At 38.5% G+C, this 27553-nt stretch overlaps 1 protein-coding gene across 1 annotated transcript in view; it reads left to right on the forward strand.

Moving 5' to 3' along the window:
• Positions 1-27553, forward strand: part of cdc73 (cell division cycle 73, Paf1/RNA polymerase II complex component, homolog (S. cerevisiae)) — a 322523-nt gene that overhangs the window by 25195 nt on the left and 269775 nt on the right. The window contains exons 2-6 of the mRNA XM_060830176.1: positions 13173-13278; positions 19916-19985; positions 21668-21730; positions 21849-21901; positions 26076-26164. Coding sequence (XP_060686159.1) covers positions 13173-13278; positions 19916-19985; positions 21668-21730; positions 21849-21901; positions 26076-26164 — 381 coding nt within the window. The remainder of the gene's footprint in view (positions 1-13172; positions 13279-19915; positions 19986-21667; positions 21731-21848; positions 21902-26075; positions 26165-27553) is intronic.

Raw genomic sequence — 27553 nt, forward strand, 5'->3', positions numbered from 1 at the left:
TTTACAAACAGCAGAAGAAGCATTTGCAATAGTTTCAACAGGTTTATGTTGTGTGCAGTAACTTGGAATTAGAAAGGACATCTGGGTGTCTTTGGATTGGTATGGATTAAACCGTCCAAATGCCCCTCTTCTGTGCTGTCTCATTTCTACAGTTTTATAGTTCTAGTTCTAAGATGTAAGAGGTCATTACGTGGAAAAAGTGATATCGACTGTCAACAGTTCACTTCAGCTTGTATTTGAGCAATGTATTAAGTGATGCATGTTCAATTTTTTTCGATTTTCATTCTTATGTCATCTAAATTTTCCACAACTTCCATTGTTAATTTGCAGCCCTGCAAATTTGTGTCCTTTTATTAAAACACTTTGATATTTAAGTGACTATAAATTACTTGAATCTTTGTTAGGGTTTATGACCAGTCAAATAGTTTAAGTGTAACAAATTAAGAATTAATTATGTAATTGATTAAGAGTCAGCCATGGCTTACAATGTCTGGAGAAACTGAGACAAGTCAATTTCAAGGTAAAATAAGTTGCTGGCAGTTAAAAGTTATTTATTTTAAGAGAAAACTGAAGCCCTGTCACCTCTCAATGCTTCATTCTCCACAGTTAGATTTTGTTTGTTTCTTTCCTCAACTTAAGGTTCATGTTGAGTTAAATGATAATACCTATTGGTAGTTCTCTGGTACTTAGTTTAAAATGGGTTGATTATTTGAACAATCACAGTTCTATCACAAGTGTGTTTAGAACATGATAGATGTGCATGTTATTAATTTTATATCCATACCTACACAGTAGGAGTGTCCACATAGTATTTCACTGAAACGCTACAGGGTTTTCTTTCTCAGAATAGCTTAGTTATGGGTTTTGCTGAACTGTAATTCTACAGACAATGTTTTATTTATATTGGGAATGTTTTAAATAACTGCTACCTCTGACTACTTCTAACCAGGAGATCAGCTGTTTGTCCCGTTCAGCCTTTGACTACATCTTTGAGATTTCTGAACTTTATCATAGCATTGTCAGAGCTGTAAACTACCTGTAGTTTTGCACTTGTTAGTGTAAGTTTTCCTTGAATTGCATTTTCCCACAAAACCATGTTTGTTTATCTGTTTTTGGATACTTCAAAATTATATTGAGTAACTATATGATCGCAGCTTAGGTTGGTTGCATAGAACCTGAAGTGAAAATGTGACTTTGTAACCGATACATAGAAATGTGACTAATTTTTCGTTCGGAAATAAATCCTATTAAGCATTTTGGGTTGAATAGAACTAGATTAGATTACTTACAATGTGGAAACAGGCCCTTCGGCCCAACAAGTCCACACCGACCTGCCGAAGCGCAACCCACCCATACCCCTATATTTACCCCTTACCTAACACTACGGACAATTTAGCATGGCCAATTCACCTGACCCGCACATCTTTGGACTGTGGGACTAGTTGCAGCAAATTTCCTGTGAAGGTATGCTTAGGTAGAGCTGAGTGCAGTGATGTCACTAAATAGGCTGAATATTATATTCAAGATTCGAGACAAAATATAGAATTTTGCACTGTATGCTCTGGTTGAAGAACATATTGCTCTGATTTACATTTGGTCAATGTAGGCTTTGTTATTGTCTATTGAATGTTACTTCAGTAGGAACTTGCACCATCTGGCAAGAGAAATAAATTTGAAAAGAAATTAAATTCCTTGTGCAATGGTTGAGGCAGAGTGAAGTAGAATGATGCAAAGCATTTGATATTTAGTGGTCTTTATAACGAGACTTTATAATATGGAATTTGGGAACTTGGCTATGAGGTACTCTGCAAAGATGGCTTTTTCTTTTTTAGGCTTGGAAGCTTTTTTTTTGTTCAAATCCCTTTTTAAACTGAATATAACATTTCTAAGAAATTGTGACTTAATCTTACTAAGTAAGATCCTGGTGAGATTTTTGAAGTCTGTACTAAGTTGAGCTTTTATGAGCCAGAGAAAGAGAGATGGTGAGGGACTACAAAGAGGTCTACATCAGAAGGAAAAGATCTCTGAGCACAAGGGCAGTTTAATTTTAATAGTCACCACCCCATAGCTGGAAAGGAATCTTGAGCTATTTTAGCCATTCAAGTAAGTAGGGGTGAAAAGAGTCCTGAGATTTTCTTAGAGTGCAGTGAGGAAAAGTCAGTGAATATAGTCAGTCAACATTGTAGCCAAATTTGCAGATGACACAAATTGGTGGGAAGGCAGGTGATGAGAGAATACAAGCAGTTTAGAGATATATTGATAGGTTAAGTAATTGGGCAAAAATTATATGGAATATAATGTTGAAAAATGTGAAGTTCATTTTAGAAGGGAGAACAAAAGAATATGATTTAAATGGAGATAAATGGGAGAAAACTGCAAATCAAAGGGACTTGAGGGTATTTGTATATGAAACAGCTAACAAACAAGTACAACAGGTAATCAGGAAGGCTGGAATGTTGGGACTTATTTCAAGGAAATTGGCCCTGGAGGGAGAGAAAACGACTGCCCATGTGCACAGAGACATGAGTTCAGTTTCTCAATGAATTACGCAATCAATTTACAGGGAGGAGCATCCAGATATGGCAGCATACATATTAACTGGGTGACATTACAATCAACGAGTATCAATAGCAGAGACCAAGCCCTTTCCTGTTACATAATGAATGCTCTGAATCTTGTTAATTGGATTCATACAATGAATGCATTTCACCTTGTTAGTGACCTTGCGTACTGAATGCTTCCAATATTGTTAAATAGCTGTACATAATGACTGCTTTCCCACCTTGTTAACCCATTACCCTTGCCTCTAGCACCCCATTGTTAACTGTAAGTTCTTATCTGATCTGAGTCATGCTCAGCTGAACCTTTTTGTTTCACAAAACGCAGAACTTCATACTTACCGTGCCTGCTTATACCCTGTACACATTCTCATTCCCTCCTTTTATCATTTCATGATAATCACCGAGATGCCACTACTTTCATAAGTCTCTTACAGCCAGTATTTAAGCAGGTTATTGACACACAGCGTACAATGATTATAACAAAAAAAAACCTAGGCCTTTACAGTAGTGGAAAAGAAAATTCACCAGTAAAGGTATTAAATCCATAGTCCTTGGAGACCACCACCACCTCTTGCGCCCTCCTCCCCCCCCCCCCCCCCCCCCCCCCCCCCACACACACTCCCCACCGACCAAGTTGAGTGGAAATGAGCCACTTCTCCAAAATCTCCTTTAGTAAAGTCCAACCTGAAAACAAAATTCAGTCTGCCCCTGTGCATCACTCCTCTGAGAAATCTAAGTTCTTGGATAAGTGCAATTAAATGCTACACAAAACTGACGAGACTTCCATCCTACCAGTGCATCTGAGTGTGCAGTGCAGTAGCTGCAACTGCAGGCTAGGTGAACTTTTGTCTTCTTAAATGATTGAAAGACGAGGTAAAGTTCCTATGGTTTTATGTCTGTAGGAAGGCCACTGACAAAAAGCATACCGATCTCCTCTTCATTGTTGTTAACTTCTTTGCTTTTCATCCTCATGACTGGGGAGCTGATTGAATCCGTTGGATCAGTTTGAGGAGCGCGGGTGGTGGTCTGAAGGCGTGCTTTATCTGTGAATGGAGAAACTGTAGAGACAGTGTTTGCCGATTCCCAGCATGAGCAAAACCAACATGGTTTACAAAATCCCTTGCAAGGACTGCACAAAACACTACATAGGACAAACAGGAAGACAGCTAACAACCCGCATCCATGAACACCAACTGGCCACAAAACGACACGACCAGCTATCCCTAGTAGCCATACACTCAGATGACAAGCAACATGAATTTGATTGGGACAACACCACCATTATAGGTCAGGCCAAACAGAGAACAGCCAGGGAATTCCTAGAAGCATGGCACTCATCCACAAATTCGATCAACAGACACATTGACATAGACCCTATATACCGGCCACTGCAGCGGACAGCTACTGACAACCGGAAGCGGCAGATTCAAGCCAGTAGAAATGCCGGAGGAATCAGCACAGAAGCGCTTCACAGGAGGCTACCAAGCACTGAAGATGTCACCTAGAAAAGGGACGAAATGTTTGCAAGAAAAACTCCCAGCTCGGCGAACAGAACCACAACAACGAGCACCCGAGCTTCAAATCTTCTCACAAACTTTGAACAGTGTTAGCTGCTGAAAGTATCTTTGCATTTCTTCTCTTATTCCTTCCTTGCCAAGGTGGGTATCAGAATGAAGACAGTCACACATTTCACTACAGTAATTTGTCTCTGCCTATTTCAAAATTCTTTGAATTGTTGAAGTCTGTCACTCTGTTCACTATTTATGACATTACCTATTTTATTCCAATCCATAAACTTCTAAATTGTACTGCCTAAACAATTCAATTATAAACAACAATCAGTGGTCCTAAAATCAAACCCTCGGGTACCTCATTCAGGTTGTTCAAAAATTATTTTCCTTTAACAAGTTGATATTTGGCTAATGTGAAAGGTGTCAGGATAAGTATTTCAGAAGTTTAGAGCAGCAAGAAAACAACAAAATGTTTCCTGTGCTTTAGCAATTGAAGAGGCAGTTTCAGTTCAGATTTAAATCTCAATATTCGTAGGAAACAGATGCTGAATAATTTCAAATATGTTCTCCAAATGAAACTTCCCAAATAAAGCAGGTAGAATTACAGTGGCAACTTTGGTAGAAATCAACATTCTTTTGAATTCGCATTATGAAGGGGGCCAATAAAGTCTTAACAGTAATTAACAGAATTTAAGCAGCTGAGCCTCAAGTTTAATATTCTCTAGAAAATCTTAACAAAAGTATAATACAATAATCTTATCCGGTTAAAGCATGACCACTGACCCAACTGTTCCTTTTTAAACAGGCATTGTCGAATTTCAAACACATCAGGAGATCAAGGCACTCAATCAATTTGTTTTAGCGCTACAGGTTTGATACTTTTAAAATGGACATAATATTGTATAGTTTCAATGTAAAAACAAAATCTGCCCAATTATATAGCTCATGTACACATTGAATTGAGATCCTTATTCAAACAAGGCAAAGCAGTTACTTGAAAGGATTTTTCGAACCAGTATTTTAACAAACCAAAATTTTAAACATCAAATACTCTCAGCATTGGACAATCTACATTGAAACTTTCCTTTTTTCAACCTAAATATGGGTAAAACCTTAATTTCGGTGTTTCTCTTTTTTTAGTATTCTCTCACTGAAATTACAGACCACATGGCGCTTCAATCCAAACCACTGTCTTACCCCAGAACAAAGACCCGCAATGGCTCAAATTTCACCACGAGGGGACTTCAACCCCTTTCTCACTTTACTCCTTACGGGGGCTTGAACTCCACTTAAACACACAGAACCCAAATCCCACTTAAAAATAGAGAGCTTGAGCCTCAGCACAGAGGACTTGAACCTGAAATCACCCATCCAGTAGACTGGAACCTTAGTTCTGTGCAAAGGACTTGAACCTCAATCAAACCCGCCCCAGGGGAGTCGAACCCTAGTACTGCACAAAGTCCACCCCAGAGGACTCGAACCCCAGTAGGACCTTCCATACCGAATGCTTCCAATATTGTTAAATGGCTCTACGTAATGACAGCTTTTCCACCTTGTTAACCCATTACCCTTGCCTCCAGCACTCATTGTTAACTATAAGTTCTTATCTGATCTGAGTATTGCTCAGCTGAACCTTTTGTTTCACAAAACCCAGAACTTAACTGTTTTGCTGCCTGCTTATACCCTATACACATTCTCACCCTTATTCAAAGAAATATTTCATTGTAGGCAGTTCAGAGAAGGTTCGCTAGGATGATCCCTGATATGGAGGGATTATCTTATGAGAAAAGGCTAAACAGATTGGGACTGTACTCACTGAAGTTCAGTAGCATGAGAGGTGATTTCATTGAAACATAAAGGATTCTTAAGGAGCTTGACAAGGTAAATGTTGAGAGGATGTTTTCCTGAATATGAGAGTGTAGGGCTAGAAGGCAAAGTCTTAGTAAATGGACACCAATTTAAGGCTGAGATGAGAGAATTTATTTTCTGAGCATTGAGTATCTTTGGAACTCCTCGCCACAGAGAGCTGTATGGGCAGATTTCTTGTGTATATTTAAAGCTGAGATAGATTCCTGATCAGGTGGGGAATTGAAGGTCATGGCAAAACTAAGTTGATGTGAAGAATGTTCAATCAACCCTCATCCCATCGATCCATCGTCGTTTAGAACAACCTAACTCTTAATACCGGCAAAACCAAGGAACTCATTATTGACTTTTGGCAGGATGTTATTCATGCCCCCCTACACATTAACATCACGAGGTGGAACGAGTGGAAGAGTGTCAAGCTCCTGGGAGTGGTCATTAACCACAAGCTTTCTTGGACTCTTCATGTGGATGCACTGGTTTCAAAGGCCCAATAATGTCTCCTCTTCCTAAGGCAGCTGAGAAAATTTGGCATGACGGTGCGTACCCTTGCCAATTTTCATAGGTGCACCATCGAGAGCATTCTGTCTGGATGTATCATTACCTGGTATGGCAACTGTACCATTCAAGATTGGAAATTGTTACAGAGTGTGGTTAACTCGGCCCAGACAATCACAAAGACCAACGTCCCATCCATAAAATCCATCTACCAGTCCCGCTGTCATGGAAAGGCCGCCAGCATTCTCAAAGATCCATCACACCCTGGCAATGTTTTTCTACAATCTCTAACAGCGTGGAGAAGGTACCGAAGCCTGAACACGCAACAGTCAGTTTCGTAACAGTTTCTACCCTACTGTTATTAGAACACTGAATGTACTCTCAAACTCTTAGCATTTGCCTGTACCTGTGTTTTTGTTTTTGCCACTGTTTACCTATTATTTGCTTATCTATGCTATTGAACTGTGATCTGCCTGTATTGCTCGCAAGACAAAGCTTTTCACTGTGCCTCAGTACACATGACAGTAAATTCAATTCAATTCGAATGATGGAGCTGGTTTGAGGGACAGAATGGCATACTTATGGTCTAATTGTCTAATTACTTTGTGTATAGCTGTCGCTGGAAGAGACAGATATGGAGAATATCAATCTCCTGAATGTTTGGAAAGTTGCTGAAAAGAAATTTGTACAATCTCATCAGTTGAATAAAAAATGAAGGTCAAGATAAGAATGAGATTAAACTAAATTGAGTCTATAAAAGATATTGCTGTAAAAGCAGATTAAATCTTTCTTTTAATGCATAAGATCTTTCTAAGCTATTTTATGTAGCGTTTCCCCCTGTTAGTTTGTGAATTAAACAAATGTTCTTTTTGTTAAAAGCCCATTGGCCTCCTAAGAATATATTCAGTGACTGTCCACAGCAATCAAAATTTAAAAATTATTAGTAAATTAAGAAAAAATTAGGAATTTATTTTTCTGGAATCTGACTTATCCAGTGTTGCCATGAACTGTTTTCATGCTATCTTGTTGTTTAACTTCATAATAGACGTTAAATTAGGGTCTGCATTTTTAATATTGAAGCTATTTAGTATTATAGAACCAGTCTGTGTAACTTTAAAACAGAAGTTCAGGGCACAGATTTTGACTGTAGAAGGTCAAATTTTTCAGTCACTAGTGAAGGAATTGTGCTTCTAGTGGCTTTTGACTATCATCTTGCTATTGTCACATACACAAACCAGGAGGACACCCTGGACAGGAATCTATAACCTGTGAGAGCAGGGCACAAAACAGTGTCACTCTTCAACCAATTAGACTACAGCATCCTCACTGAATCATGCAAACTCTAAAGCAAAATGTCTCAATTAGAAACATTAGGACATGGCAATGCAATAAACGAGGAAATCATCAAACCAATGAATCCAAATAAAAACATTGCACGTGTGCAGAACTAGGATCCTTGATTTCGGTTAGGGAAAAATAAATGACAGAAATAAATGTAGTTGAGTCACAATTAATGAGCGTGTTTGTAATGACTGAGAGAGAAGGATGGAAGTGTTCGTTAGAAATAAATTGGCATAAGAGATTGTCTAAATAGAATTGGATTAGGTTACAAAGTAGCAAAATTACTGCAGCAACAATCTTAGAAATACTTCTCTGTTTTTGAACAGTGCAAAAGAAAATTTAAAATTAGATACTTGAGAGAGTTTGAAGAGATGTGTATTATGATTAGATTCTTCATTGAAAAGATTTTAATTATTGTTATTATAGTAGACTATCTTAAAGGAATTCTTGCTGAGGAAGTGGGAGTTTTGTTTTCAACGTGTTGAAGACTTTTTTTTTGGATGATGAGTCAAATCTGGTACAGAAAGAAATATTGAAAAATTGAATTGAGAGAGAGGGAAAAGTAAAAATCTTGAATAAATATGTTGGAATAAATACCTCCTTATAAATCATTCCCTTTGTTTCGCCTCACTAGGATAATATGCTAGAAATCGAGCGGCACTATTTCCAGAGTGGTTGCTAAAGAATTTACAAAAGTACTCAAAAATTCTCCAATTTATGTCTTTTATAACCAAGTTAACACAAAGCATGGACCAGATTTCTGTACTTCACAAGAATTGCTGTTTATTATGAATAAATAGATAAGGAATTATGAATTATTGACATACAACTATACTGGATAAAACTCCCCCTCCAGGCACTGACTCAAAGAGGGTTTGATGGGTGGAGGGAAAGATTAGTAGAATAGTTCAATGGTACCTATCCACAAGATTCACTGAGACCCTTTTGCTTGTTGGCACCTGCTACTGCTTGATCTTCTTTCTGCAAGGTGTGGACGTGCTGGTGTTGGATAATAAACTGGCTTTCTTCAGGCTTGAGGTGTTTTTACTGCAGAAAAATGGAGACCTCCTTCCATTTCAGAGGTCTGATGCATTCTGACCAAACATTCACACCCAAGCTCTTGAGCTACTGGGAACTAATCACATAGTTATTGGCAGGCAGAAGGCCTTTGATCTTTGGAATGGTGACTCCCAGTTGTTGATGACAATCAACTACTTGTTGCTTGCAGAAGCTCCCGTTCCACGCATTCACTGGCTCCAGATCATCTGCCGTAAACTCCCCAGCTGCTTGTACAAACAGCATTGTAAACAGTATTTACAATGAATACCAGGTAACTTAGTTTTAAAAAGCAGCAACACTTTCCACATAGAGTCATAGAGATGTACAGCATGGAAACAGATCCTTTGACCCAACTCATCCATGCCGACCAGATATCCCTAATCTAGTTCCACTTGTCAGCAGCTGGCCCATACCTCTCCAAACCCTTCCTATTCATGTACCTATACAGATGCCTTTTAAATGTTGCAATTGAACTAGCCTCCACCACATCCTCTGGCAGCTCCTTCCATATATGTACCGCCCTCTGCATGAAAATGTTGTCCCTTATATCTCTTTTATATCTTTCCCCTCTCACCCTAAACCTATGCCATCTAGTTATGGATTTCCTCATCCCAGGGAAGAGAATTTGTCTATTTATCCTTCTTCACTATCCTACCTACCTGCGACTCTACTTTCATGGAGCTGTGAACCTGCACTTTGTTTGGCAACACTCCTTAGGACCTTACCATTAAGTGTGTAAGTCCTCCTAAGATTTGCTTTCCCAAAATGCAACACCTCTCATTTATCTGAATTAAACTCCATCTGCCACTCCTCAGCCCATTGGTCCATCTGATCAAGATCCCGTATTAATCTGAGGTAACCTTCTTTGCTATCCAATACACCTCCAATTTTGATATAATCTGCAAACTTACTTACTATACCTCTTATGCTCACATCCAAGTCATTTATCTAAATGATGAGAAGTAATGGACCCTATCACCGATCCTTGTGGCACTCCACTGGTCACGCAAGCCTCCAGTCTGAAAAACGACGCTCCACCACCACCTTCTATCTTCTACCTTTGAGCCAGTTCTGTATCCAAAAGGCTAGTTGTCCCTGTATTCCATGAGGTCTGACCTTGCTAACCAGTCTTCCATGGATCTTGGCTTTTAAACGATCCTTTTATCAATTTAAGTCTAGGATCAAAAATACAGAAAAAATAAAGAACGATGTGTTTACAACTTTCTGAGCAGGGAGGTTCAATGGCATTTAATGAACGTAAATGCATTTTTAAACATATAAGATTTGTATGTATTGACTAGACCAGCTCTTCATTGCTAGCTTAATTTGTTCTTGAGAAGGTACTGGGGAGCCACTGCCTTGAATGCTGCAGTCCATGTTAAGGAAGGCATTCTATGATTTTGATCTAGCAATAGTGAAAGATATATGTATAGCTACAAATTATGATGGTGTGTAGCTTGGAGAGGATCTTGCATGTGGTGATGTCCAATGTATCTGCAATTTTGCATTGTATGGGTCATGGGTTTAGAACAGTCTATTGAAGAAGCCTTGGCGAGTTACAGTTTCCTGTATGCACTGCTGTCACTGTGTATCTGATGATGAAGTAAATATTGAAGGTGGTGGATAAGATGCCAATTGAAGGAGTTGTTTTGTCAATAAAAATGCATTAAAGCAGTTAAGTATAAGCCATAATTTCCTGCATTGAATTTTGGCATTTTATGGGTGTGTTACCATATGATGTGAAGCTAACTGTTGAGCAGTGCAAATGCTCCAGCTTGTGTTGATTCACAGATCATGGAATTTTTGCCAGATGTTGCTAAATGACTTGCAGGTTAATCATGGTGAATCTGATTATTATTTTGACAGCGAATTATGCCCTTGTTTCAACAAGTAAGCTTTTCATTCATGCAATGAATGACATGGGTGACCTTAACAGAAGACAACATTTGGAAAACAGACTTGACCACTTTATTTTAGTGAAAAAAGAGAACAGGAAAGTAAAGTTGCATTGTATTTAACTGGAGAAGCAAATTTTGGTGAGAAAGAAGGGGACCAACCATTCCTACATCAGATATGTGTTGCTCAGATTTGGACTTAATACCCCAGTTCAGCTTCAAACCATGTTGACTGCTGTTGTCTCCTTGTATGTGAGAAATTTGTCTCCACGCTTCTCCTCCGTGTTCCCTGTAAACCATGTCTGTATGGTTTGTGCAGCAACCTGCAAAGTGTCAAATGTATTAATGCTAGTTGACAGGTGAATGAAGTCCAGAAAGAATCGTCTTTTGGTGATTGTGGAAGATATCACACGCATGGTGAAATGCTATTAGTTATGCTTCAGGAATTGGTGTAGCCAGAAATTGTGCAGTCAGTTGATGCATGCACTTTAAATTTTCAGGGAACAAAATTGGATGATTATACATATTCAGTTACCTTTATCATCAAAAACAAGGGATTGAACTCTGAACTAATAAGCTGATTAAGTGATATAATAGTTTACATTGATATTTCTATATGGAGGGATGGTTTGCTTGAGTGTTGTTACAGATAAAATACCCTATACCTTTTTTTGGCTTTTGCATTCGAAGAGAAAAGCTGGGGAATGTAGTCTTTCAACCATAACATGAATTTACATTGCCTGAGTGTTTTCACGATTTGGAGATGCCGGTGTTGGACTGGGGTGTACAACGTTAAAAATCTCTCAACACCAGGTTATAGTCCAACAGGTTTAATTGGAAGCACTAGCTTTCGGAGTGCTGCTCCTTCATCAGGTAGTTGATTTGTTATGGAACTAGTTATCTTAATTTATATCAGTCTGGATTCCTTTTCCTGGTTCTTTTACAGGGCGGCACAGTGGTTAGCAGAGACAGTGCCAGAGACCCGGGTTCAACTCCCGTCTCAGGCACCTGTCTGTGTGGAGTTTGCATGTTCTCCGTGTCTGCGTGGGTTTCCTCCGGGTGCTCCAGTTTCCTCCCACAGTCCAAATGTGCAGGTTAGGTGAATTGGCCATGCTAAATTGCCTGTAGTGTTAAGTGAAGGGGTAAATGTAGGGGAATGGGTCTGGGTGGGTTGCTCTTCGGAGGGTCGGTGTGGACTTGTTGGGCCGAAGGGCCTGTTTCCACACTGTTAGTAATCTAATCTAATTTTCTGTTTGGGCAGTTTGATTTTTTTAAATGCTAGCATGACTGGACATGCATTGGTGATGGGCTTCTGCATTGTAACACTTCTGTAGAGTTTTTTGGCAGTAATCTTATTTATTATGTATAGTAAAGGATACCCACAGCAATTATTCTGTCAGAATCTTGGGTAGATTTACTGCCACGAGTCTGTGTTGCTATTAATAGTTGAAGAAAGCTTAACTACGAATGTCTTCAGCCAAAGAGGCATGGACTTGAGTGACATGAAATAATTTATTAATTTATTGGAAGGTGTGAAGTTACATTAGCTGAAGACTGATTAACTATATTGACAACAGGTAAGACATTATCTTCCGAGCTTCTCGATTAGTGGTGCTGGAAGAGCACAGCAGTTCAGGCAGCATCCGAGGAGCAGTAAAATCGACGTTTCAGGCAAAAGCCCTTCATCTGGAAACGTCGATTTTACTGCTCCTTGGATGTTGCCTAAACTGCTGTGCTCTTCCAGCACCACTAATCCAGAATCTGGTTTCCAGCATCTGCAGTCATTGTTTTTACCTATTATCTTCTGAGCTGTTTGTTAGATCACTGTTAAATGGCTGTAAAGTATGAACTGATTGAAAACTGACAATAAATGAGACTGATTATCTCTTCCTGGAGATTGATTCTAAGTCACCTCTGTCAGGCCAACTGTCTTATGTAGCATTTGGTCAACTTCCCGAAAGGCTTCTTGGTGTGTCTGAGAACCAATATCACAATGGAGAAGTGGAGGCTAGTGATTTTAGTGTTGTTCATTATAATCTACTTTCCGAAGAGGCAAATATTATAGATCCTTACATTATTGACTTTGACTTTGGCTCCTTTTAAATTGGTACCAAAAAGCAAGGGCTTTGAAAGTAGCAACGTTGATTTATAAATCATATGCTTTTTAAATCTATTTTTAGTAATCCACTAATAGCATTCTTTTTATTCGCTTTGCACATGGGAAAATGATAACAGCATCTTTTATATGTTGAGCATGTTTGCATTTTAAAAATTTTCTGCCTTTACAATGATTGTCTCTTGAAATTTCTGTTAATCATTGAAATCATACATTTCAATACAATTCTTCAATACACAGGTACCAAGTCAATAAATGTAACTGTCTATGTTATAATATTCACTTTGAAATACATTTCTCCACTAAATCAATTTTATTTCTTCCATAGGACGGGAAAAGAAGGTCAGCCGAGAGAGTATTATACTCTGGATTCCATATTGTTTTTGCTTAACAATGTGCACCTCTCCCATCCTGTATATGTGCGACGTGCTGCAGTAAGTATACTTGTTGTAAGCCTAAAGTAACATTTTGGATCCGATGTGTACATGGCTATGTAGAATTTTCTACGTTATAACCCGGGATCCATTAATGCACCTAAATCAAAGAGCAAATGTCAGCATATAGTCATTATTGATGGGGTCCTGATGACTGAACTCGACTATATTTGGAATATACTTGTGTACAAGTGTATCCAATAAACTTGTGTAATATCATTCTGTGCTTGCCACTTTGCTTAAGGCCATGCAAATTCTGTCACCAGTGTCCTAACTTTCAACAAGTTCCACTCTGCCATCATCCCAGTGCTTACTGATCAATATTGGCACTGGTGAAGCAGCATCACAAATTTATAAGTTCTCAAATTTTTCTGTGGCTTTGCCATTCCCAATCTTTGAAACTACCCATAGTTCTGTAACATTCTGAGGTTTCTCTATACTCTTGATACTGCTGTCTTGCACATCCCCAAATTTTAATTGCATAATTTGGCCCTAAACTTTGGATACTGATGTAATGTACCTTAGGTGCTATACATCTTAACTAAAAACAGTCAATCTTGGAAATAATTAATATCCATTTAAAACAAGTATCTTTACTTAACTTTTCCAATTTCTTTCAAATTCTGAAAACATCAATCAATTCCTGTCTTGAGGTTTTTTTCTATGGAATACAAGCTTAGTTTATGGAATCTCAGCTCATAATCTAACTTCTGGAGTATTTTGACATTCTAATTTCCATTAGACTTCTTTCAAGTCCAGTGTATCCTCTCTAAGGTGCAGTGCCCTGAATGTTGTAGGAACTCTTGTGGTCTATCCAAGATTTTTATGTAGCAATGCTGACATTTTCCTTTATTTCCAGTCCTTATTTATTATGTTGGATAGAGCTCTTAAGGATAGTGGAATCAAGGTTTATGGGGATAAGGCAGGAACAGGATACTGATTGAGGATGATCAGCCATGATCATAATGAATGGTGGTACTGGCTTAAAGGGCAGAATGGCCTACTCCTGCACCTATTGTCTATTTTTTTTATTTGCATGACTTTGCTTTTAACTAGATTATTAAGATCACTACTTGAGCAGCCACCACCAAACCTCCACCATTGCCTGCACTTTATTGTTTGATTAATACTTAAAATTGCCATTCTCTAATCAAAGAATAACCTAATTGAAGCACCTTCACTACTTCTATGAATGTCATGATGGATGTTATGTTGCAGTTTGCACTGTGTGCAATGCTCAGAGTCTTTACTTAATTGACAGTCTTGGATTTGTCATTGTCTCCTTTGTTCTGCAAGTTCTAAATAAATATACTGAATAATTGAGGCCACCAGAGATCTTTGTAGGATATCCTTTGCTACATCTTTCTGGTTAAAGGACCTGCTTAATATCCTACTGTAGCTGCTAATGTTTTCTAACAGTCTTTTATGTGGAACTATATGGAATGCCTTCTGGAAGTCTATGCAAATAATATTCAAGGACATTCCCTTGTTCCTACTTTAGTTATTCCTCAAAAAATGCAATTAAATTTGTTAGACATGATCTACCCACTACGAATTCATGTTGACCATCAATAATCAGCTCAAATTTCTCAATGTTCTTAATCATTCTGTCCTTCCCTGTCCCTCTTCCCTCACCCTATTTTGTTAACTTGTGGAATTACTTTGCAACTTGCTAATCGAAAGGGGTTTTTCCTGAATCACAAGAGCTTTGATACAGTACAGCTGAAAACATTTGCTTATCTTGATTTTAAAACCTTTATTGTGGAAACAGTCAGACGTTGGGGATTTGTCACCCTAGAGTACAATTTTTTTTCAAATCTTATTTTCTTGTTTACATTAACTTTAGTTAGTTCTAATCCATGAATTTACTATTCATTTCATTCAGATTAATTTATATATGTTCATGAGAGTGGGCATTGTTAACGAGGCTAATATTTATTTGGTCAATCCTAGTTTCCCAGTGATTCTTGAGAATGCGGTAGCTGTTTGCCGTCTTGAACCATTGACGTTGCATAGTGCCAGGACTTTGACCCCACAACAGTAAATAGCAACAATGAAATTTGAAGTCAAGACCTATGCAGCTTGAAAAGGAACTTGCATATGGTGACATTTCTGAGCATCTGCTGCACTTGTCCTTCTAGGTGATAGCTGTTTCAGGTATGCAAGGTGATCAGAGGAACATTGGTGAGGTACTTCAGCTGCACCTTGCAGATGGCATCCATTGCTTCCGCTCTGCATTGGTGGTGAAGGGAGTGAGTGTTGAACATAGAGATGAGATGCTTATCAAGTTGATGTGCTGGATGTTATTGAGTTTCTTGAGTGTTCTTGGAGCCCATCAAGGCAAGTGGTGAATGTGTAATCACGCTTCTGATTTGTGCCTTGCAGATGGTGACCAGGCGTTGGGAAGATACGAGATTAGTTATTTGCTGTAGAATTCCTAGCATTTAATCTGGTCTTGTAGCCACAGTATTTATGTGACTGGTCCAGTTCAGTTTCTGGTCAGTGGCAACCAGCATCCTTTCTTATTTTCTTTCTAAAGGTTGCTGAGGCCTGTGTGCAGCAGTGACTTCTCAGCTGGTACAATTACAGCATTTAAAAGTAATCTGGATGGGTACATAAATAGAAAGGGTATAGAAGGGTATGGGCCAAATGCTATAAAATGGGTCTAGATTAGAATATGTGGTCGGCACGGACAAATTGGAACAACAGGTCTGTTTCCATGCTGTACAGCTGTATGACTCCATGAAATCAGAAGCAAGTGGTGTGATTGGCATGCCTATTGCTGTGCGTGGAACTTTGATGAGTTGCGCAGCTTAGAGGGAATGTTAGTGGGTATCCTGAGGACACTGATTGTGGAGAGCCAGTGACAATATTGCCATTGAATGTCCAGAGTTGATGGTTACATTCTTACAGTTTGGAGGTGGTCATATCAACCAAACCTGGTTCTTTTCCAGATCTTGCTGTGTATGGACATGGGTTATTTCAGTCACTGGAAAGTGCTGAATGTTGTGCGGTCATCAGTGAGCATTCCCACTTCTGTTCTTATAATGTAGAGAACGTCATTGATGAAGCAGCAGAAGATGTTTGGCCCTACAAAAGTACCTTGAGGAGCTCCTGTTGAGATGATTGACTTCCAAAAAACAGAGCAATTTTCTTTGTGCTTGGTATGACTTCAATTGGGGAGAGCTTTCCCCTGATTCTTATTTACTCCTGCTTTGCCAGGGCTGCTTAATACCACACTTGGTCAAATGTTGCCTTGATGTGAATGGCAGTAACTCTGACCTCGCATCTAGAGTTCAGCTCTTTGTCTGTGTTTGAAACATGGCTATAATGAGGTCACACGCTGGATAGCCCTGACATAATTCAAATTGAACAAAAATGAGCAAGTTGTTTGCTGATGATTGAGAGTAGACTGTTAAGGTGATAATTAACTGGATTGAATTTATCTTGCATTTTATAGATGGGATACACTTTGACAATTCCCATGTTGCCTGTCAGATGCCAGTGGTGTAGCTGTGCTGAAGCAGCTTGATTTTGGTATGCTGCTTCAGGAAGGCATGACTTTTGTATTATTGCTGGAATGCTGTCATGTTTCATAGTCTGTCTACAGTATCTATGTGGATTGAATGAAGTTTGCTGAAGATTGGCACCTGTAATGTTAGGAAACTCGATAGCCTGAAATGGGTCATCCACTTGCCATTTTTGGTTACAGATGGATGATTTCTTGCACTGATGTGCTGGGCTCCCTCATCATTGAGGCTGAGGATATTTGTGGGGTCTCCCCTTTCTGTTAGTTGTTCAATTGTTCATTATTCTGAACGAGAAATGGGAGGAATAGACATGGACATAGAAAAGTACAACACAGAACAGGCCCTTTGGCTCACGATGTTGTGCCGAGGTTAATCCTGATGTAAAATATAGCAACTTAACTATGCACCCCTCAACTCACTGCTATCCATGTGCACATCCACCAGTCGCTCAATGACTCTGCTTCCACCACCACAGCTAGCAACGCATTCCATGCATTCACAACTCACTGCGTAAAGAACCTACCACAGATGTGTCCTTTATGCCTTCCTCCTAATATCTTTAAACTATGACTCTTCATACCATTCAATCCTGTCCTGGGAAAAGTCTCTGGCTATTGACTCTATCTATTTCACTCATTATCTTGTATACCTCGATCAGGTCTCCTTTGTTCCTCCTTCTCTCCAGAGAGAAAAGTCCGAGCTTATTCAACCTTTCTTCATAAGGCAAACCTTCCAGTCCAGGCAGCATCGTGGTAAACCTTTGCACCCTCTCCAAAGCCTTTGTATCTCTCCTATAGTAGGGCGACCAGAACTGGACACAATGTTCCAAGTGCGGTCTCACCAGGGACTTGTAGAGCTGTAGCAAAACCTCATGGCTCTTAAACTTGATCCCCCTGTTAATGAAAGCCAAAACACCATATGCTTCCTTAACAACCCTATCCACTTGGGTGGCAACTGTGAGGGATCTATGTACTTGCACACCCAGATCCCTCTGTTCCTCCACACTGCCAAGAATCCTGTCTTTAATCCTATATTCAGCATTCGAGTTCGACCTTCCAAATGCATCACTTCGCATTTATCCAGGTTGAACTCCACCTGCCATTTCTCAGCCCAGCTCTGCATCCTGTCAATGTCGCGCTGCAGCCTGCAGTAGCCCTCGATACTATCAACGATACCTCAAACTTTGTGTCATCTGCAAATTTACTAACCCACCCCTCAACCTACTCAACCAAGTCATTTATAAAAACTACAAAGAGCAAAGGCCCAAGAACAGAGCCCTGCGGGACCCCATTCAACACTGACCTCCAGGCAGAATACTCTCCATCTGCAACCCCTCTCTGCCTTCTGTCAGCCAGCCAATTCTGAAGCCAGATAGCCAAATCTCCCTGTATCCTATACATCCTGACTTTATGAATGAGCCTACCATGGGGAACCTTATCAAATGTCTTGCTGAAGTGCATATACACCACGTCCACTGCTTAACTTTCATCGACCTGTCTTGTCACCTCCTCAAAGAACTCAGTAAGATTTGTGAGGCATGACCTGTCCCTCTCAAAGCCGTGCTGACTGCCTTTAATCATGCTATGCTTTGCCAAATAGTCAGAAATCCTATCCCTCAAAATTCTTTCCGAAACTTTGCTGACCACAGACGTAAGACGAATGCAGAGCTCGAATCTGGTCTGGACATTGCAGCTGCTTAACCCTGTTTGTTGCAGGCTGCTACTGTTGTTTGGCATGCTCATAGAGCTATGATGTATTTTCACCTGGTGGATCTCTCATTTTTACATTTGCCTTGTACTGCATCTGGCATGTGCTCATGGTCACTTCATTGAATGAGGGTTGATCTTCTGGTTTGATGGTAATGGCCCATTGAGGGCTTAATCTTTAGTTGTTAGATCTATTTGATATCTATTCCATTTATTTCCTTGAGATTTCCTTGCGCATGTTTGATCTGATGCCATGAGGCTTAATGGCATCGGATCAAACATGCACAAGGAAATCTCAAGGAAGTAAGTGGAATAGAAATCAAGAAGTAGCGCAGTGGTATTCAGTCAGCATGAGACTTAATGGCTAGAATCAGCGCGAGAATTACCAGGACAACTGTGATTCGACTGAATACCACTGTGCCACTTCTGGTTGGTTTGATCTGTTGTGTAAAGAGCACATATCTAGGGATGGTAATGAGGGTATCTGAAATATTGTAAGGATTACTCTCTGATTATACCATTATTGTTTGACTAGTCTATATGATAGCTCTCCCAATTTTGGCACAAGCTCCCAAATGTCACTAAGGAGGACTAAAATAGTCACAGAGGAGGATTTGCTGTTGCCGTTTACTGTGTCTAGATTGATGCCGGGTGATTTCATTCAATTTCATTGCTCGTTTGTACTTTGTAACCGTTTGTAATGCAGTTGAATGGCTTGCTACGCCATTTGAGAGTCATTGCGTTGCTGTGAATCTGGTCTCACATGTAGAGCAGCCAAGCAAGGACGTCAGATTTATTTTCCTAAAGGATATTAGTGAACCAGATGAGTTATTGTGGTAACTGACAATCGTTTCATGGTTGCTACTAGACCAGCTTTTAATCGCAGATTTATTAATATAGTTTACATGTCACCACATTCCCTAGTCTAATTCAAAATTTCCTTTCCAGAGCATTAGCTAGGAATACTGCACTATTCCTAGTGCAGTAACATTGCCTATATGTAATTGCTTCCCCTTGGTCAGGTAGATTGTGCTTCATAAGTAATGCGCCACTTTGGCATTGTGTGTAATGTATAGAATTTGTTTGAGTTCATTTTGAATGTATAATTTTTCCCAGCCACTGTGCAGCTATTGTAAACAGAAGGGATGAACCTACACCTGGCAGGCAGAGCTCTCAGAACCCTCACTCTTATTCTTGATTTTTATGTGCTATATGAGATATGAAAGTGAATGACTTCAGTTTAATTTCAAAGGATCAATAAAACTGAGTCAAACTATTTCTGTTATTGCAAATATTTGAATCTTTCATGTTGAGTCCTTATTTAAATAAGTGATTGCACTTTTACTTTGACATTTTTTAAAAAAAAACGACATAATGCTCTATTTCAATCTACTTTAATAGACAGAGAATATTCCTGTAGTTCGAAGACCAGACAGAAAGGACCTACTCAGCTATTTAAATGGTGAAACGTGTAAGTATGAATTATAAATTTTATCAATATTTAAACTACTATTTCATTGATTCTCAGATATTTTGATAGGAAAGTTAAGATATTTTATTCCCTTCAAAGTTTCAGTTGCTGACTAAATATTAACAGACTCCAGTGAGGGAAAGTGCATCTGGTGTAAAAGCAAGTGAGACCTTATCTATAAATGGTTTTGATGAAGTTATGCATTTCTGAGAGCTACACTTGTCAATAGATCTTCAAAAAAGATACTTTCTGTGGACAGTTAGAGCTTGTAGAGCAGATTTTTGTTGAACACTGGAATGCAGAAGTTGCTGCCCACCAGGACAGTGTAGCTGCTTTCATCAGTTTGCTGTTACTGACTTTCTTGCACTTCCTGTCTTTGCTCTGTATGAAAGCTGATGAAATGTTACAGAAGAGAAGAGCCCCCTTGTTTTACTTGGCAATTATTCAATAGAAATCAATGTTTTATGGTAGCTTGTTCAGGTGACTACTTTTTTGTTAGGCTACGTGTTGGTGTCAGTAGGTTATTCTGCTGCAGGGTATTCAAAGCTACTCGAAGTCCTGTCCCCATCTGATGTTGACACGTGCAATGCATCTGTCAACTCTATGTAAGTTCTCTGACTTGGTCAGGTGGCTGCAAAAATTCAAGATTTTATTCCTACCATTTTACAACTATAAAAAGCGCAGAGAGATTTGTTTATTTTGAACCTTGAATCTTCAATGTATTTTATGTTCAATGTTCAAAGTTACCGTAGTCAGATAATATCCATTTGTGACCAGGAAACTAGTTTGTTGCAGTTAACCTGGATATGATGATCATTTTGGTTCAAGGCACCATTCCGGTCACGATTCAACCATGAATTGACAGAAGAAAGCGGTTATTTTTTTCTCAGTCTTACTAAACTTTGTCTGGTCCAAACATGGACAAAGGAGCTCAATAACACAGCTGACATAAGAATCACTTCGCCTAGTTAATTTGAAGGCACTGAGAAATCTAATGGAAGTGATGGGGAAGGGGTGGGGCCTCTCCACCAGTTGAAGTCCTGCTTAGTTCAAAAGTTGTTTGAGGTAAATCATGAACCCAGGACGTTTCTGCAGAAATTCCTCAGTATAGTATCCCAGGCCAGACATCTTTACTTGCTTCAACTTTAACTTTCCATCCTTCATAAAGTGGAAAGAATGGATGTTTCTTGCTGATTGCACAGCATTCATTTACAGCCACAACTTGCCAGTTAAAGAAACAGTCCTTGCCTACATATTGGCAAGCACTTGACAGATCTGGCTATAAGATCAGGCCTGAGGCCTACAATTCTGTCAATGTGTTTGAACTCCTGACACCCCTGTGCCTTAGCATCATGGACAAGACATGGGTGTTTGGAATACCATCCAGGTTGCCTGGTTGAACACATGACACTCACTTTGACCTGGAAATGCTTCACAGTGGTAGTTGTCTATTGCCTGGGATGGGGGAATTTCAAGACGGAGGGCACATATTAATAATTTAATGTAGATTTTGACACCCTTCTGACAATTCAAAGTTTCGCCAGCATTTTCTGTTTTTGTTTCATGACATTGAATCATCTGTTTGAATAACAAAATCTTTGGCAATATTGTGCTAAGAAAAACATGACTTAATGTTTTGGAGATTTTTTTGACCTCTTTAATTTGATGTTTTGTTTTTTCAGCAACATCTGCAAGTATAGACAGAAGTGCACCTCTAGAAATTGGATTGCAACGGTCAACACAAGGTATCAATGATTTATTTTATTAACCTTATAAAGAAATGGTGCAATAACAATATACAAATCACAATGCATTGTTTTTGCATATTTTTAAAATGTTCTTGTGTTTTTTGTAAACCAACAGTAAAAAGAGCAGCTGAAGAAATATCATCAGAGTTAAAGAAACCCAGGATAGAGGTAATTGGTTTGGACAATCTGTGACAGATACAAATGTGCAATTCAGAATGCAAACTCTATGGATGAAAGAAATTTGAAAGTGGATAACACCATTGTATAAATAAGATCATGGCATATTAAATAGTAGATCACTCTGCCACCTGCAGTTGGCTCTGCCATTCAATACGATTGTAGTTGATCTTTTACATCATTTCCACTAATCTGCCCCTCGAATCTCTGATACTCTTAGTTTCTGTAAGTTAGCTAACCCTCTAACACTCCATTCATTTCTTCTCCTTGCCACTCTTAATCCTTTGAATGAAGAGGTTACTTGCCTTCTAAATTCCATTCCATTCAGATTGGCTATCTGAATCTCTCGTTGACTACTGGGTATAGCAAGCATTTAAATCCGTTAAGTCTGATAGTTAAAATGAATTCTGGTCATTTCGTTCATTGTTTTCACAAACTGAGATTCATTACTAATACTGGAAAGGTGGTCAATTGCCTGTTCATGTGCAAAATATCAGGAACTTCATAGATTAGTACTTGCATAACTAGGGAGCATGCACAGAACAACATCAATTGTCTGAATGAGACAGGTGGAGAGTATTTTGTTGCGATAACTGATTGTATAACTGATCAGGGTTACCATGGCGGCAGCCATAGCAGGAACAGGGTTCCCGTGGTGACTCAGTTCCTGCACCCGCCGCCAGCCCAGGCTGCCTGCTTTCGTTGTGCTTTTATTTACATTCAATAAAATCTTTATGGGGGGTTGAGATCTTGTTCAGATATTCTGAAATTCAGATAACCGAGGGTGTTCTATTTTGAAATTTTTAAATAATAAGGTGGTGGGTACATTCTTGGATATTTTATGGCGAAGACACACAGGAGGAAAGGGCAGCATTAGACCAGTTGGCCTCATGACCCTTCTCTGCAATTCATTATAATCATGGGTGATCTGATCTTGCCCTCAACTCCATTTATTTACTCTTGTCCATAACTCCTGAATTGACTATTGGCCTTGACTGTTTATCTGAGCCATAATGATATTCAATGACTCAGTGATTCACAACATAAAGGTAACTTCCTTCTTGATTCCATCTTTAATGTAGAGCCCTAACTCCGAAACTATGCCCCCAGTACTAGATTCCCCCACATGAGGAAACATTTTCTTGATGTTCATCCTATCAAAATGCTCTCAATTTTTTCAATAACACTACTCATTCTTCTAAACGCCAGTGAGGAAACTCCAATCTGCTGAACATTTCTTTATAAGATAACCCTTTTCAACTCGGTATAAATCTCTTAAACCTGCTCTGAATTGCAGGCATATCCCTCCTTTGATAAAATGACCAAAACTGGATGTGGTACATCTAAGTGTGATCTTGCTGATGCACTCTACAGTTCCAGCAAGACTTACCTACTTGTATACTCCAATTTTCTTATAATAAATGTTCATATTTGCTTACCTTCCACTTTCTCTACTTAAATGCTTTAATTTTTTTCTTTTTGAATACCCCTCTACTATTACATTCTGTTGTCTCTCTCCATTTATATGAACTGCATGTCTATTCTTTCTACCATTGTGACTGATCATGTTTTTCCCACATACTCCATCTGCTAAAAATCTGCCCACTCATTTATCTATAAAATAATATATTATCTATTATAACCTTATCTAATCTAGCTATATCTCTTGATTTGACAGTGAAAAACAGGTAGATCATAGTAAGCAAGGACACACTGGTCATAAGGTGAAAAAAAACTTGGACAGTATAAGATATAAGAGTTTTCTCACACAAGATGTACATGAGTCAAGATCAATGTTAACAGGATCAGCATTATTTGAAGTTAGTCATTCGTCAGTCTAATAAAAGCAGAAAAGAAGCTGTTTTGAACCTGCTAGTGCATGTGTCCAAGCTTCTGTACCTTCTGCCTGACGGAAGAGGTTGTAGGAGAGCATTGCCAGGGTGGGATGGGTCTTTGATAATGTTGACAGCCTTTCCCAGCAACGAGGCATGTAAATGGAGTCCATGGATGGGAAGTAGGCTTCCGTGATGGTCTGGGCTGTGCACACCGCCTTCTGTAGTTTCTTACAATCTTGGGCAGAGCAGTTGCCATACCAAGCTGTTATGCACCTGAACTGTCTTTGCAGAGTCTTTATCTTTACAACTTACTTCCTATGCATCTTAGTGTCCCTTGATACAAGTCATCAAAATACATTGCAATTACTCAAGGCCACAACACTGATCCCTATGGCATCCCACCATTTAGTTTGCCAAACCTGAAAATGAGCTTGTTCTCCTGACACTTGCTTTCTGTTAAGTTACTCAATCCTCTGCACTATTGTATAATTTCCAGTCCATGAGCTATTAATTTGTACAGTACTCTTTTAAGTGGCGCCTTAATGTCTTTTGGAAATCCCGATACACTCCCATCTGCTGTTTCCCTTTAATCCACCATGCTTGTTATATCCTCGAAGAACTCTCCTAAAATTCTTAAAGATGACTTATCTTTCATCAAAGTATTTTGATTTTATTTGATGGCCTAATAATTTTTAACATAGCCACAACCAGCCTTTCAATAATGAATTCTTGCATTTTCCCAGTGGCAGATGTTAGAGTAACTGGCCTATAATTTTTTGCTTTTTCTAGCAGATGTCCTCCTTTTATATCACTCCTCTGAGACAGATCTTTCCAATATCATAAGAATTTGGCAAGAATGCGACCAGTGACCCCAGGGGTCAGGCCATCTCGCTTTATTCCCATACGTTTGTCCCTTTTCTGAAGTGACTGTTTTAGGTTCCACCATGTTGCCCTCTGATTTGTATTGTTGTTGGGTTCTTTTAAAGTCTTCTGCCAAGAAGATTGGTGCTAACTATTTGTTCTTGGACCTGTTTCCTTGTTTCCTGTTATTAATTGCCCAAACCCATCTTCTAATGGACAAATGTTTACTTTAACCACTCTTCCCTTTTAGAAGATTTTGCTATGTCTTTTGTTACCAGTTTTCTCTCAATCTTGTTTCTCCCATCTTTTGTTTGTTAATCACCCTTTCCAATTTCTAAAACTCCCCCCAGTCTTCTAGCATGCAATTGATCTTTGCAACATTGTATGCTTTTTCTTTCTTTTTGATCCTATATTTAACTTTGCTTGCCACGGATCATTTATTTTCTCATAAAGTCTACCTTGATGGAATATAGTAGATTTTTGTTGATAATTATTAAAGGTCGCCTGAAATGTCTTCCACAACTTATCTATAGGCTTTGCTTCTAATTGAATTTCCTGGTCTGATTTAACCAGCTCTAACTTCCTATAAGTGCATTTGAAGCACTAGTGTTCGGCTCAGGATTTTCAACCTTAAACTGATTGTGAAATTCATCATTTCATGATCACTGTTCCCTTTAAGGGAATTAATTAATTTTGTCCCATTACACATTTCCAGAACTAGAGAAAAAAAATGATTAATTTAACATAGTGAGTTGAGGTTTGATAATTAGGAATAATTGTTGAGAATTAAATTGCTTTGGAAGTCTTTTTTGCGATAAAGGAGTGGACAGATGTAAAGAATGTATGGCCAAGTTAGATGGTTGTGCTTGCGAATGTTTTAATGGAGGATTGTGAATAAGAATGAAAATAATCCAGAGACACAAGATCAACAGATGGGGCAAGGCTCGTGAGGAATTTGAAGACACTGATTGTAAACCCTAATGCTTTGTATAGAGGGAGCCTCAGTGTGACAACATAAACAGGAATGATGGAGTGGTGGACATAGTGAGGTGGGATACAAGCACCTCACTGAAATTTATGGAATGTTATAGGAACAGGTATTGATAAGTAAAGTTTAAAGTAGACAAAATTGATGAGTCTTCTCTGAATCCACTGTTGCAATACCATGTGGTACAGCTATTTTACACAAAAATATGAAGCTTGTATTAATGCTAAAATTTGAAAGGTTTCCAGTTGAAATGTATAAATCTACTTAAATTAATTTTACTGTTGCCCAACAAATATAGAGAAATGTTACATTGAGTTAATCTTTGTTTTCATAAATAATATGAAATGATTTAAAATATTTCTGAACTTTTTGATGATTTTACAGCTTGTTTTTATAATAATTGATATTTTATTTTTTAAAAAAAGTAAATAATTAGCAATACTGATTTGATAAAAATAACAAGGTGGTTTGTTGTAATTAGGATGAAGAACGTGTACGACTTGACAAAGAGCGTTTGGCAGCTCGTTTGGAAGGCCACAAAGAAGGCATTGTACAGACAGAGCAAATTAGGTAAATTCTGAATCTTACAGCTTTTTCTGTATGGAGAGAATTCTTCAGAAAATGAGTGAATGTGCACTAAATTATGCCCATTTGATAAAGTGGTTTTCAGATTGAAGAAAATTTTTGTCCTGATTTTGAACATTTAGCCTTTCTGCTTTTCAGTGATGCCTCCAGTTGGGAGAAAGCACATGACTATGTTTCCTGTTTTAAATGGTTATTGAGACTATTAATTATATTTTAATTAGGCAGAAGTGGAGAGGAATAAAAGAAAATAAACATACAATTTGATTAACATTACAGGTAATTCAATAGGCAGCTGAAGACATCATAGCTCATATGGGAGCCAAGGTCACATGGGAGCTAGAACGTTCAATCTAGGGAATTGGCATTTCAGCATTGATCCTGTTAATTCTCCAAACAAATTAATACATTTTCAATGGGATTACTTCTGATTCTTATAAATCTGTAGAGCATCAGTTTGGAGTACTAATTGTTTCTCATTGGACAAGCCTGTCACCCTAGGAATTAATCTAGTGAACATTGGTTATACACCACACTAAGGTATGTATATTCTTCCTTTCATAAGTCAACATAAACTATGTACAATACTTATATAATTGTATCAAGAATTACAAGCTCTCGTACTCCAATCCAAGATTAGCAGATCATATACTTTTCTCGTGGCTCACTGAACCTCCGTGTTAATCTCTGTATTTCATGAACAAGAACACCAAATTCCTGATTTCCAATATTCACCCACTTCTCACTTCTTTCAAAAATATTTTGCTTTTCCAGTTTTCCTACCAAAGTGGCTAATTTCACAGTTTCCCACATTAAATGTAATTTCTTAATGTTTGTACAAATTACTCAGAATTATTTTCTTCACAATTTATGTATGCCATCTAATCCTCACTACTGTTGTTTATTATGGGTTCAAGTCACATTCCAGGGCTTGATTTCAAAAGTCTGGACTGATGTTTGTGGAACAGTATTGAGAGAAAGCTGCATTATTCAGGTATTCAAACAAGAAATTTAACAAAGTCCCGCCCACATCATCAGCTGCATGCAGAAGTGCTCCCATGGGAGTAATTCAAAGAATGCAAGGGAATACAAGTACATCCTTGCCAGTATTTATCCATCAATTCACATCACAGAATTGCATGATCATAATGCTTGTGGTTAAAGCATGTGTGCAATTTGTTTCATCCTAATGTTGTTGCAAATTCATAACTATTCTGTAAAGTCAAAGCCCAACATGTCAGGTCATGTGGCCACACAGCCAAGACTTTATAGGTTGCATAATATGAATAATAAGGCTGAGATCTATATAAACTGATGTGCAAACTAATCTGTATATGCAAAGCTATTAAATCCAATACGAATGCATTGTTAAACAAT

Source organism: Hemiscyllium ocellatum, chromosome 9 (assembly GCF_020745735.1).
Source record: "Hemiscyllium ocellatum isolate sHemOce1 chromosome 9, sHemOce1.pat.X.cur, whole genome shotgun sequence".
In the NCBI taxonomy this organism is placed as follows: Eukaryota; Metazoa; Chordata; class Chondrichthyes; order Orectolobiformes; family Hemiscylliidae; genus Hemiscyllium; species Hemiscyllium ocellatum.